The following is a 14,342-nucleotide window of genomic DNA, read 5'->3' on the forward strand; positions in this document are numbered from 1 at the left end:
TAAGCGATGACTAGACCTACGATTATATAAAAAAATGTGTATGTTGGTGTGATAGAACTTTTTTTGCATATTATTGAAATTAATAATATAGTGGGTTTTTAAAATGAATGCACATTACTGTTCCTTTAAGAAACTATCAAAAATAGTACTTGAAAAGTTGTTAAAATTTCAATAATACATTTTTTAAGAAAATAAACAAAGGAATATCATACTTGATCTTACCTGCCTCTGTTCCATACTATAATTTGAAATAAATAGGGTTCTTCAGCAAGAATCTTGATGAAGCTAAAGAGAGACTTCAGACCTTTGGAAAATCAATATACTTCCTTAGCTGATATATAGACATCAACAAAGAGCCCTGAAGATTATGGAACATTTAACTTTCCGTTTGCCTTCAGCTATCGCCATCCAGCTGGCGGCTGGACACCACCACTCAATATCAAAAGGCTTCTTGAATTGACAGGAATATTACCCCTCATATTTTGACGATAAGGTCAGAACTGGGACTCGTTGAAAAGAACTGCACGGTCAAATTTTGTTGCCTTGTCACTTTAGAGGTCGGCAGTAATAATTTTATTATAACGATAAACTTTTTAGCGGGTTAGCCAGTGTCGCCATCTTGTGCGGGCAGCCTAACTTCTTCACATACTTCTTCTGTGAGTTATCATGAAGAAAAATCTGCATTATTCATTGAAAAAAAAAAAAAAAAGATCATCTCTTTTTCACAAATATAAATATATTTTCTGTTTTGGTATGTACAATATTCATCTGCCATCATCATCAACATTACTTTTGAGGGGGTAGAGAGAGCAAATGGAAAGTGCCATGATTGCGTCCAAGCTTGCCCTCTGAAGACGGAAACAGAACAGGAGTGTTTTTGTTTAGTTGGGTTCGTAGAAGGCTGGTGGCGGCTGGTCCTGTTAGACCAGAGAGCCTCGAGATATGCTCTCCTCCTGTTGCTCCCATTCAAAGTTCTGGCCTGTCATTTGGTAGAACATCATATTAAAGGGCTTGTAGAACTTGTGCAGTCGCCGGATCACGTCCGGCTCGATTTTGGGATGAGTTCTCCCTTTGGACTTGCCCAGGCAGCGAGGAGTGCTGCTGTCCTCGGGCTTCTTCAGGCAAGGGAAGCCTTTCGTCTTGTTGAAGTAAAAGTGTTTGTCAGTGACGATCCTCTTGAGGCCCAAAAAGTCCTGGACTTTGGCCATCTCGCCCGAAGGATCCACGATGAGCCTCTCGCCGCTGACAAAGTGCATTTGGGAAAGAGGGAAATACTGCATCCAGCTCTCCAGGTGCAGCGCGTATATTCCGATGCGCAAAGCGCTCCACGAGGCATCTATGAGCCCCAGGGTTCGGTTCTTGAAGGCGAGAACCTCAAAGGTCGGGATCTCAGGCTTCTTGGACAGAGTCTGCGTGTAGTCCGAAATGGCTCTGGTGACGGGATTCCGCACCACGATAATAAGCTTGATGTCCCTGGCCATGGTGTGGATGCGTTTGGGGGCTTGGTTGGTCACAAAGTAGCTGGGGGTCTTCTCCATGGTGATCTGCCCCTCCAGCGTTGAAGGCATCAGGTCTCTGGGAAGGAAACATACAAACAGACAACTTAGTGTGCAACCAGAAATGGATTGATGGTTTCAGACATTTCGCTGCATTTCTTTGCCCGCACGCAATGAGGAAAACTCATTCTTTGCTATTGAGTTTGGATTTGTCTCGTATACATGTGCTTCTAATTTGGTAGCAGCCAGACAAAATCTCTAGGACTCGTTTGGGTTTGAAAGACAATTGAAGATGGATGCAAAATGGCAGGTTGAAGCCAAAATAGCAAACTGTTTCCTGAGACGTTTTTTGTGGATTTATCCACGATGGACATCTTGCTAACCAAATTCCATGTTGCTAAGTGAAACAGAATTCAAGAGCAAGTTGGATTTTGACCAAATGGACACAAATGATTGAAAATGCTAATTTCAAACTAAAATGGCTGACTTGCCGAATTATTGATACTTTTTTTAGTGGGTTTCCTTTTACTAGACACGCCTATAAGATGTCATGTTGCTAGTGAAACTGTCTTTGGGGGCAAGGCCCACTGGAAATGCCCAAAACTACCCTAAAATGGATGCTTCAAAACAAAATAGGAGACTTATTATTAACGTATTTTTAAGGATAGTGTCTTGAGACTTTTTTGTGGGTCTACTCATGGTGGACATGCCCACCAATTCCATGTTTGTAACTTAAACTGAATTAGGCCAAATACGCTTATTATAAACTTGTCTCTTTAAACCAAAATTGCAGACTTCCTTCTTTTTGAGGGCATTGGTTTTAAGACTTGTTGTGGGTCTACTCATGATAGACATGTCTACCAAATTCCATGTGGCCAAGTGAAACTAATTTCAGTGCCTGAATGAAGAAAGAAAGAAAGAAAGAAAGAAAGAAATCGCAACTCAGCTAATTTTCGCGTCTGTTACCGAAGACTAGCTAAGAATAAAAAAGACAAACAAAGCAATTTCAACTATTAACACTTGAGTATTATGCTGTGATGAGCAACATATCTTAATAACTCAAATAATTACATCCATGGAGTAATGTGCAGGAGATAAAAGACAAGAAGATGAAACGGCAGCCGAGCGAGCATGCTCATTGCTTAATTGACTCCATCTGTGTTACTCCAGGAGCTGTTTTGGAACTTTAATAATGACTCGGCTGCATATCATTAATACCGAGGCGCCCGGGGTGTTGTTTTGTCATACATTTATTATGCATGCTATGCTCTCACTCTTTACAGGCAGCTTTATTCACTACACCCCCCCCCCTCCCCCTGCAATGGGTGCGGGGAGGTCTTTTCGTCGGTTGCTCAATGAAGGCCGACGTAATTCATTAGGAGATTTAAGGTGATTATTTGTCGTACAATAGGAACGTCCCTCACTTGAGGAATACGTCCCACTGAAAGCCATTTGCCATGGCTGCCAATGTTCATCTCACCCAGGTGGCAACGACAGCAGTAGTGACGACGGCATTGTTGTTTCTATTTCGGTGCCACTAATAATACAGCATAGCAATAGCTTCCGGCGCAAAGCTTTTTAAATGTTTACACTGTGGCTCATTCCAATCCGCGCTCCCCTCTCCTTTTGTGGACTCTGTGATCCCGCCGCTAAATTGGTCCATTAAATCCTCGATGACTCTTATTTAACTGATCACAAACATAAACGTGCAAGCTTTTCTGCAAAGCACAATTCAAAACGACGCCTCGCGAATTGCTAAATGAGCGCTTAAACGAGCGGAGCAAAGTGCAATTATTGCGTCTGTTACTGTCTCGGAAATGAGGAAAAGTCGCCATAATTCTGTTTGTAATAGCAGTTTCCTTTTTTCACTCTCGCTTGTGATATCACAACACCCACCCCCACCTTGTTTCAGACCTACACTTGGAACGATATGGTTGCATCAATCATTTGCACCGTGGACATATTCTAAATGAAGTCTTCTCTGCTGAAGAATCCAATTTAGCCAGCAAAACATAAGATGCGGTTATGCACATATCGACCACCCGCTCACGCACACACGCTGGCGCACACACATGGTCATTGGTTTCCAGGCTGAAAATCCTGCAAGTGACCTGGTAATTGCATCTCAAGTAACAGTATTGCCTTCCTGATGGGTAATTTCCCTCTGGGTTGTGTTTGTCTCTCGACAGTATGGTACTGCGCATACTCCCTGGCGCGTGTTAGGAAAATTAAGCATCTGCAGATTGCAAAGTGACCAGAGAGAATATTCACTTTCATTAGGTGCCCTCACTTTCCACTAGTAATGAATGGCTAAAGATTTGTTTCTTTTCTTCCAGCCTTTTAAAGGCGTGCTCTTTTCTCGCTGTTCAAAAAGTTCTGTTAGGTGGTGCGCCATGGTCATAAAAAGAAGCTTAAATGGAATCACCTTGGAACAACCAATTTCCTACTCTACAGACACGACATCATTGGTAATGTGCCGTGCGTTTCACAAAGCATGTCCAATCGTTCAAGGTTACCTTTTTGGAGGCATAAAACCCTATTGTCCTCATCCGACGCAACACTGAACATTATACATTTAATTATAGGACAACACAAGCCCAAACACTTCCCTCTCTCTGTTTTGATGGCGCACCACAATCACCGCCATTATCAGTCATGGATCATGTGCGTCTGAAATGTCAGCAGCGAAGGAAATCAGAAAACCGATAAACAAGCTAATTCTTCCGTGCATGGCAAATGGGTGCATGGCCGTCGAGTGGAACCGCGGTAAATAACGGCAAACTCTCACCTCCTCGTTTTTGTTCATTTTTATTTCTGTTTTCACATCAGCGGCTGAGCTTGACGCAGGTCATTCAGGTGGGTAGGTGACTAAAGAGATGGTGCTAAACGGGCCTTCCTCGCCATCTGCTGTTTACTGACGAAGGCCATTTAGAATATAAACCTCATAAAAATGTGTCAACATAAACAAAAAGTGTGGCGATGAAATAGATGCTCACCATTTTGTATAGTGCTTCAAGAAAGTGCCTTTTACAAAGACAAAGACCAGAACTGGACGACTCCAAAGCATACTAGATTTGTTTCTCATCCTGTACGGGTGTGCCCAATTTTCTGCACACAGAAATAATGTTCAGTTTTATGACTTGACTTGACTTTCGTGCAGTTAAGTTCTCACAGTCTGAGCAACTAACATTTTGTCCGTAAAGTTTTTGATATATCTCATACTGGATCTCATTATATTATGCAGGTAGGCCCACTGAGTGAGTGCAGTGTTTAAATGCTGTAGACTCCAACATCCCAGCACAACTTCTGGCTCTGCAGAATCTAGGGAATCATTTTCAGGCTCAACGAGGTGAGAGCCAATTTACATTCGTAGAAACTGTTAATCGGTCTGAGCTGTTTGTGGCGGAAAAAGTTTTTCCTCCTGAGAAGCTCAGCTGTCTCCAACAATTAGGGAAGATTAAATAGACACCTCCGCCTACCCTCACTTCTTTTCCTCGTCATACCGGTTAGGATTGATCTGCACCGATACGCCAGGCGTCCTCTACGTCAAATACAATCAATTATCCCAATGAAGTCTCAGTCAAAACTGATACTGCATCCTCCGAGAGCAAAATCTGAAAGACGCCGGCGCTTATGAGAGCAGACAAAATGTGCTCCTAATTATTCCTTTCAAAAAGAAAGCAGGATTTTTGCAGTGAATAATGTAGATTTTTTTTCCCCACTCCCTCAGGCTGCTACAGTTTTCCGTATTATCGAATCGTATGCAATAGCAGTTTGAGACAAGAACCTTGAGCAATAATTGTGTTTTCTCAGCAGCTTCGGTGCAAAGCAAAATGAATGGTTCGGGTGTTCCCCGGTGTTATAACCGGCTATTCATCAACAACAATCGGTCAGGAGCCGATAGATGCTGCGGTCAGGTCAGTCTGCAATGAATAGGACATGGCTGCGTATTGAGCGACATGTTTGTGATAAGCACCATCACCAAGATATTGCTTCTCTGAGCACACTGAGAGTGAGAGGGGAGGAAAACACTCCAAATGAGTCATTCCTCAACAAGTGAATGCATTCTTGTTCGGCACACACGTGAACACAAGCCCACAGGCCAGTGCAAAGGCTTCTGCCGGGTCTGTTATGGAGTGGGAGGCATTGTTGTTGTCACAGTTTAAGGTGCAGCTTTTTAGGCGGAAAACAGCGGTGCCGTTCACGGCGATCAGTGCAGTAATGATGCGAGCGGTCGGATCCAGATGGCTTTTGTTTGTGTTTGTTTCCAAACCTGAATGTGAACTTTCCACCTGTGTGCGTGCTAAGAGCATCTTAGCTTGAAGCTTATTCACTGCGCCAAGTGTTTTATTTGGCACTTTGGGTCCCTCCCCGGGCTCTCAAATGCTTATATATATAATAATAGCGCTCCAAACTGACAAAGATACAGGAGTATGTTTTTCTTGGTGATCTCATAAAGACTTTTAGCACTGGTCAAATAATACTACAAACTTGGATGATCTTAAACAAGTTTACACCTGTCGTCTGTCTGTCTTGTAAGCATTACCGTTCTTTCTCAGGTTTTTTTTCTCACCTGTATCATATCAGTCTCCTGAGCCCAAACCAATCGACACCCCACCATTCCAAAAATTCTCTCACCTGTGTCATGTCGGTTCTTACTAGTTTACTTTGCATTCCAGCTTCTTTTTAATTGTTTCTTTGAGTCGTTTGCACTCATCTCGCTATTGTATCACCTGCGTCACATCAGTCTTTATCTCGTTTCGTAATGAGTTATAGCCAATCAACACCTTGCCATTCCAAACGTTCTCTCACATGTGTCACGTCAGGTCTTACTAGTTTCGTTAGCATCCCAGCTACTCTGTAACGGTTCTCTTGAGTCTTTTGCGCTCATGTTGGTATTGTCCCGGGTGTTCTCCCACCGATGTCACTTCAGTCTTTGTTTTCTAAATTTTCCAGCTAGTCAACCGCCCTCCATTCAGAATGTTCTCTCACGTGTCATGTTGTTTCTTACTTCTTTCTTATTCCTTTCTTTTCCTTTGGGTCTCAGCTCATTTCTCTGTTCCTGGTGTTCTTTTACCTGTCTTACGAGTTTTCTCTTGATCCTTCTGTTTGACCATTCCATGTGATGTTCCTTCACCTGTGTCATGACAGTCTAGGTTTCCAAAGAGTCCCAGACAGTCAACTCACTGTCTTTCCAATTGCTCTTTGCCCTGTATCATTTTTCACTCTCTCCCAGGGTGTTCCCTCACCTATTGATAAAAATGAGTCCCTTTTTCTGCTTCCCAAAGTCTCATTTGGTTAATTTTCAAATCATAACCTAAATACCAAATCTTATCTATAATTCAAATTTTTATCCAATAATTATTTCTAATCCATGAATTAGAAATGTAAAGTTATGCTGTATAAACAGGAAAACATCCTCAGCTGTTTTCACACAATCGTTTTGCAATTAAGGACCAGTGATGTTGAAAAATCAAATTGTTTGCTTTTTCGGGCTTTATAAGGTTTAGGATTTAGAGTACTGTTAAGAGTCAGGGTCTGGTTAGGGGATTTAGGGATAGGGTTATGTTTTATGATGTTAGGATTAGCGGTTATGGTTTAAGTTTTAAGAGATAGGGTCAAGTTTTAGTGACATGGTTAGGGGGATGGTTCACTGTAACTCTCGTCTAAGAAGCAAACTACGTTAATGTTAAAATGTTTTAATCAGTTTGCTCCTAAAAAATAAGCAACATTCAGTCATCCCTTGATAAATATGTCTGTCACCAGAAACAACATGCGCTGTCTCTCTTTCCTGTCAGTAAATAATTGAATCTCTATGCAGGTGATCATATTTGACAGCATCTCTTCATAATAATCCATATTATGATTGTGAGCAAAAGAATAGCTAAAGATGATGAATTATTATTTGCCCAACAGGACTGTAAACGTCAAGAACATTTGAGGACAGGAAGTGACAGCTGGTCCTGATCAAAAACCTTATTCCCCCAAACTCTTCCCGTGATCCCCTAAAGACCGTCACGCTTCCAACGGCACCCGGCCAGCCAGGTACTTCTCTCAGCGCAACTGCCAGACTGTAGCAGCCACATCTGAGGCTTTTTGGACATGAAACATCCTGAAATAATTTGTGGGAGAAGAGCTGTGAGGATGTTTGCAAAGCTGTTCCACGCTGCACCATTAGTCCTCAACAATCGACTGAGGAAAAAAAGATGCCTATTTTTAACTTAAGTCTGTAGAGACAATGAGAGCGCAATCTTATCTCCAATCAAATTCTCAAAAGGATATTGCCGTCTTTGCTGTCTCCACATTACACTGTACAAAGGAGGCGCTGCTTTCCAATTTCCATTCTAGAAATAAATAGAACAAAACCAAAAATAATGATCTGACATGATGGCGCATTTGTGATGTAATGCAATTATAATGAGAAATGCTACAGCCACACATACAGATAATTTAGTCTGACAATTCCTTTTGTCGCTCTCATCCCGTTAATGATGTGTCCATGTAATCCTTGTAGCCTTATCATCAAAATCCTTTTTTTTTCCAAACATAATGCTCATATATTTATATATTTATATGTATGTATATATATATATATATACATTTTATTGCGTTTCATCACACTACCTTCGCTTAACTCATTCACTCCCAGCCATTTTCACTGAGGCAACCCCCTTCGCTCCCGGTTGTTTTACTGGATTTTAACAGATTGTGCAAGGCCCACAGAATATTGTGTTGTATTGCTATAAAAACATGGAACCTACCAAAAGAAAGATTAGAGTCTCTTCTATCATCCGGAAAACAAGTTTCCGTTTTGCAGACATTAGCATTAGAATATAGCTAAATTCCATCATTATTCACAAACCTGTTGAAAACACTGGGGAAAAAGAGCTAGTTGCAACACGACCCTGACTGATCTCTTATACTCTGCTGCCACCAGCTGGACGTTTCTTGTAATAACTACCATTGTTTTAAGCAACCTCTTCAGGTCAGAAGCTGCATTAAAGCCTTCTGGATGCTCTAGCATAAAAATAAAAGAACATTAAAAAAACAAAACATGAATACGTTTTTGTGAGTGAAGGACAAAGTATTAAAAACGCATTTATACGTTTTTGGGTTTGAATGCGTTAATAAGCTAACTGAAACAGATGCGGGACCTTTGATTATTTTCATGGACCTCCTTTACATTAGACCAGTGAATCCCAACCAGTGTGCACCGTGAAAGATCATCAAGTGTGATGTGGAAAATAATCCAATGACAATGTAATTGGTCCCAAGACAGCTTTGTGTGTTTATCTAACAGGCCCACTATACAAATAAGTTTGTGAATAAATTGATACACGATCATCATTTCGGTGTACTGTATACACTTTTGTGACATATTTGTTTGATGGTGCACCATAAGATTATTCTTATCTAAAATAAGTGACTTGTCTAAGTAGTGGTTGGGAAACACTGCAATAGACGCCACATACAGGCTTCCACCCTCAAAGTATCATAGGAGAAATTTATTTTACAAATAACACCTGCCCTTTGAACTGTTTCTCTGAGACAAGTGCACATTTCCTCGTTTTTGTGCTCAATCCATTCTGGACCTGAAGGTCAGTGTGACACCATCACACAAACACAGAAACAAGTATTGTTTATAGTGCAAGAAAACAAATAATGTGATTCAGCAGTTTTCTCCTTGCAAAGAAATATCAGGACAAATTTAGCTCGTCAACGGGAAAAAGTGCACCATTAAGTTGTTGTGAATCACTTCAAACACTTTCACGTCAATATTAATGCTAAATTATAGCGATGGCGTAATTACCAACATTTTCCAAAGCTGTTATACACGAGCAGTACAAGTTTGTTGGCTAGCTGCCATGAAATACACACAAAATATCCCGAGCACACCAAATAAATATTGCAAGACCTGCTCTGAATAATACAGGACACTTTTGGGGTTTGTTCCCAGATGCTATTACTGCGTTCAGCATTGAAGCATGCTGCTACGTCAACTTTGCTTCTCCTTCCTAAACTCGCACCAGTGCTAAAAAAACACACAGCTCACATCACATCAACATCAATTTATTGCTAGAGATTGGTATTGAATAAAAATTTTAAAAAACACTAAGGAAAATGTTTCTCCCACACAATAGCTAACTATTTGTGTTGACATGCACTGAGTACTGTGGAGCATTATAGGGCAAGATGGGTGTATATATAACAGTATTTGTGCTGTCAAAGCTGCTGCATCACATGAAAAAAAAAAAAACTTCTGTTACTTTGGGCGAGAGCTTGCTGTAAACAGTTTTTATTTCATCTTTTTGCAGTAGGAAAGAGTTTCGCTGAGGTTAACGTTGGCAGAATGATCCAGAAATGTTTCAGAAAGAACCTAGCTTAAGGTGTGGTTATCTAGCGATTGACAAAACACACTTTTTCAAAATAAGATGTACACCTGATCTTGTAGCATTATGAATTGTTCTCGGAAAAATACGACTTTACTGTATTAACTTCAGGTTTTTCAGGGTTTTGTTTCTGGATTACAATGCATTTTTTTTTACATTAATAATATAGTAACATTCCATGAACTAAAGCACATTTCTGGTAATATCTTGTAGCATTATGAAAAATATGCTCTATTTTATTTTCTCTCTCTTTTATGAAATTACATCTTTTTTCCACACACGTCAGAGCACAAGACTTGAGTTTAAGCCATTATTAGTGTAATCATGAGGTCAGACGTGGAATTCAAAGTGGTAACTTGATGCTACATGTAAGCCCTATGAGTGCAATGTGACTCCCTCTGCGGACTAATTGGCAATTTGTAAAAGATAAAACCTGAACAATAATTGGAATGACTATCGCTATGCTAATGATGACAAAGTCTTGATGAACTAGGTGGTGCTGGGCTACTTGAGCAAAAAACGTAATCAATCATCCTCGTCTTTAGCTTTTTAGTATTTTACTTAAGAGATCAGAATTCTGAATGATAATTTATGCTATAAAAAAACTGACTTTAGTGGATGTGTCGAATGTGGCGTGAATTTATTCCATTTCTAACTAAGAAATGTCATATTAATGAAGGCGTGCTGCGCTTGCTTGTTAATTAGCATACTGCATTTTACATATGGTATGAATCATGCATGTTGCTGCAGTACCTGCTGTACTGTCTCCATACAAGAATGCAACACAAATGTATGTTAGAAAGACTTCCTGCCGTATTATCGCACTTGAATGTGGAAAATATGCGCTTATGTTCTCTACTCACAGATTTTTCTTTTTCATCCCAAAGGACAGAAAGGGAATGATTAATCTTTATAGCATTGGAGATTTGAATCTGTTTTATGCCAATGTGTAGCAAAGGCACCTTAAAGAGCAATCAAACAACGCAACACAGCAAGTTTAAGTCTTCTTGGCGTGTTATGAAGGGGCAAATTATCAATGTGGAATGGTGCAATTGTAAAAATTAATAAAATAAATAATAAATAAAATAAACTGCAGTGGAGTTGAAGTAGTCCAAAATTGTGCACAGCAAAAAAAAAAATCTTTCTGGATTTGTTTGTTTTCTTTTGTCATTGCAAATCAGATTGTGAAAGTACACTTCTAAGGTTGAACACAGTCTGTTCAAGCTGGTTCAATAACACATTTTCCCAAAAGAAATACTGTAGCAAAAGCAAATCCATTCCAGATTTCTCAGTCCCATCTTAAAACCTATTCTTAACGCTACAAGGCTTTTTAAACCCTAAACTTAACTGTTAAAAAAAAAAAAGCAAAGATATCTGGTACTTTATTGTCATGTATTATAATAGTATTATAATAATAATAATAATAATTATAATTATTGTTATTATTATGTCCATATTCATTGAGCATGTGGCCAATATATTGATAGAGACGTCACCTGTGCATGATATAAGCTCAGTTAGTAGATAATGTCTACGCAAACGCTTCTAGTGTCGATCCTGAAAGCATTATGCTGCATGGTTTGGCAGCAACCCGACCAAACAAGCCTCGAGTGAGATATCCTCTTTCAGGTGAGGAAGTTGCAGTGCGAATGTTGTTTTCAGGCACAAAATAAATCAAAGTCAAAACGGACACCACAGCGATTGTCCACGACAATGTGCCAAGGGCCAACTTCAAAATAAAAGCCTAAACAATAATAACATGGGCATGAATGCTTAGTTATTTTGAAGTTGGCCATGCACACGCCAGAAGCAATCTGCCGCATTGCACGGGATATACAATTGCTGTGGCGGCTGGTTTGAATTCCATCTTTTCGCCTGAAATTACAGCGTGAATACACATGCATGCGTGTGGCTAAGTCAAATTGCCAGGGCTGTTTTATTTATTAATTTTTGTTTGTGCCAGTCCAGCCCTGCCCACGTCTGTAATTAGCAGCCAATATTGATGTCCTCATTCCTGGGAAAATCTTGCCTTAAAAATGCAATAAATCAATATAGAAGTGTATTTTTCAACCTTTAGGCTCTTTTACCCAGCTAAGCTATTTCCAATTTCCAACTAATCAGGCATGATCCCTTTAACATTTTTAACTATCAGACTAGCACAAGAAGAAATTAACCACTTTAAAGCAGCAAAGAGGTCTACTGTACATACATTTGCTGATGCAATACCGCTAATGACAACATTGGAGTCTTCTTTTCCTAACAAAATTTGTTGCGTTCCACCTTTTGGAGTAAGTTTGCCAAAAAGTCGAAGACAAATCTAATATGAGATAAAGCCCAAAAATTATTAAGAAATAAAAAAAAACAGTTTTCTGCTTTATTCATACTCTTGTTATCAAAAGTGGGACAATTTTTAAACTAATAGAAATAGTTCAAATTAATTTTTGACGTCTATAGCCGTCGATGGCAGTGAATGAGTTTAAAATACACCGGTCCAAACTATTTTTTTTTTCATGCAAACATGCAACATGACTGTGAATACGCAGTTGTTCATTTCAGACTCATATAGATTTATAACGCTAAACATACTGTATTAGTCTGTATAAACAAAAACATAAATGTTTTAAGTGTTTGTAAAATAAGGATGAACTGATTTAGCATTTGGTTGATTTGTGTGGAATTGTAGTTAAAGGAGTTGCGAGGTATTCCATGGTCCCGACGTTCGAGGTTTTGATGTGACCAATTAGTTTTTGCAGCAGAATTCGTTAAGGTGCAGTTACACACACACTTTTTAATTTCTTTCATAGTCATAGCATAAAGGTTTTTTTTTCATAAAAAAATAAAACATTTACTGTAATGATGGCTTTACTGTTGATTAAGTGTAAGATACTATGACACATTGCAACAAAGTAAAATTTGTGTTTGCTTTATTTTAGATTCATAACACAATACAGTACGTTTATATAACATATATAGGCAAAGCAAATAAATGTAAACAATATACAGTGTTTTTCTCAACATCTTCCATCATCTGAAATATGTTAGTTTGTAAACATCTTGTAAATTTTTTGATAATTTGAGAGAGAATTGTTGTTGTTATGTTATTATTTAATGACACACATGTACGTTTATAGTAAACATAGTTTAAAAAGTATTTACAAAATATCATTTATAAAAAGGAGATTAATTGAATCCGAATGGAATTTAATTGCAGAGTACTAGTTCATTCATCATACAACCTATTCATGTTTTTTTTTTCAGCTAAAAAAAAAATGTTGTTGAACTCACCTATTCGCTGCTCTCAATGCATTTTTACTCTTCCTGTAACTCTCTAATATGCCACAAGATGCTGCCAAAGTGCTAGCTAATAAGAAATTAGGTAGGACATTTTATTTTTACGCGTTGTGAAGGCAACATACTTGCAGTTTGCCATTTATGTGCAATGCTAATGTTTGCAATCATGTTAAAGTATTTAGGGATCATGGTTTGGGTATATATAGGGTATGACATCAGTTACGGATTTTCTCTAATCTCCTGAGTTTTTGTCCCCATTACAGTAACTCAAGCAAAATGTAATGCACTACTTTACTGCGACCGGTTGTTAAGTCCCAACGTCACGTTACCTGAGAGACATTGAGCTATATATTTCATATTCATAGGAAATTTTCCAAAATGTAAAAATGGATCAGTTAATTGGTACTTTTCTTGAAGAGTTATCAGTGTAAGATAAATGACTATGCCTAATTATGGATCTTGTTCATCCAAAATTCGTCATTTGACATCCATCTAAATAAGCCATGTATGAATAATTTAGCTGCTTTTCCACAACATCACATTTGCAGAGATATACTAGAAGGAAAAAGGTGCGTCATATTACCTGAGGTGAAGGGAAAGTGGAAATGGGCGGTGGGGGGCTAAAGGGGGGGCATTTTGTTGCACCACAACATCTGGATGTAAAGAAACAGGCTGCTAAGAATGTTCTAATCATGCAGACACGGCCTAAGCTGCTCCATTATGGGCTAAACTGACCTATCAGTTGGGCTTTCGCTAATCCAAATTGTGCTTTGCCTGCCAGCGCATTGCTCAATTCAGACGCTCAGCCGGGTGGGAGGCAGGGGGGGGAACGCAAGCATAATTCACCTGCCGTGTGAGCCGCTAGCATTTAAGAGATATTTATCTTGCAGTGTCATATGTGCGCAAAGAACACAAGCTATTCCCCCCTCATAACCCCCACCTGACTCAAATCTACAAGCGTTCTAATGTCCCATTCTGGTGCCATGTGCATGCCTGTTACGACCCGTTTGGAGTGCCTTAAAAAGGCTTTTATCGGATGCCAGCTCGTTTGCATGCTTACATCGGTGTTAAACGTGCCGAATGACAGTGATAAGCACGACTTCAGATAAAGATTTAAAGCAGCACTAGGAAAGAATTGGATGTTTTTGGGTTTGTTTTTTTTGCT

The 14,342-nt window shown here is 39.3% G+C and overlaps 1 protein-coding gene across 1 annotated transcript in view; it reads right to left on the reverse strand.

The window, feature by feature from the left end:
- Positions 1-584: 584 nt before the first annotated feature.
- The window catches only part of hs3st4 (heparan sulfate (glucosamine) 3-O-sulfotransferase 4), a 108,338-nt gene continuing 94,580 nt past the window's right edge, over positions 585-14,342 (reverse strand). The window contains exon 2 of the mRNA XM_077559610.1: positions 585-1,575. Coding sequence (XP_077415736.1) covers positions 921-1,575 — 655 coding nt within the window. The 3' untranslated portion in view covers positions 585-920. The remainder of the gene's footprint in view (positions 1,576-14,342) is intronic.

The sequence above is a fragment of the Vanacampus margaritifer genome, chromosome 2 (assembly GCF_051991255.1).
Source record: "Vanacampus margaritifer isolate UIUO_Vmar chromosome 2, RoL_Vmar_1.0, whole genome shotgun sequence".
Taxonomy (NCBI): Eukaryota; Metazoa; Chordata; class Actinopteri; order Syngnathiformes; family Syngnathidae; genus Vanacampus; species Vanacampus margaritifer.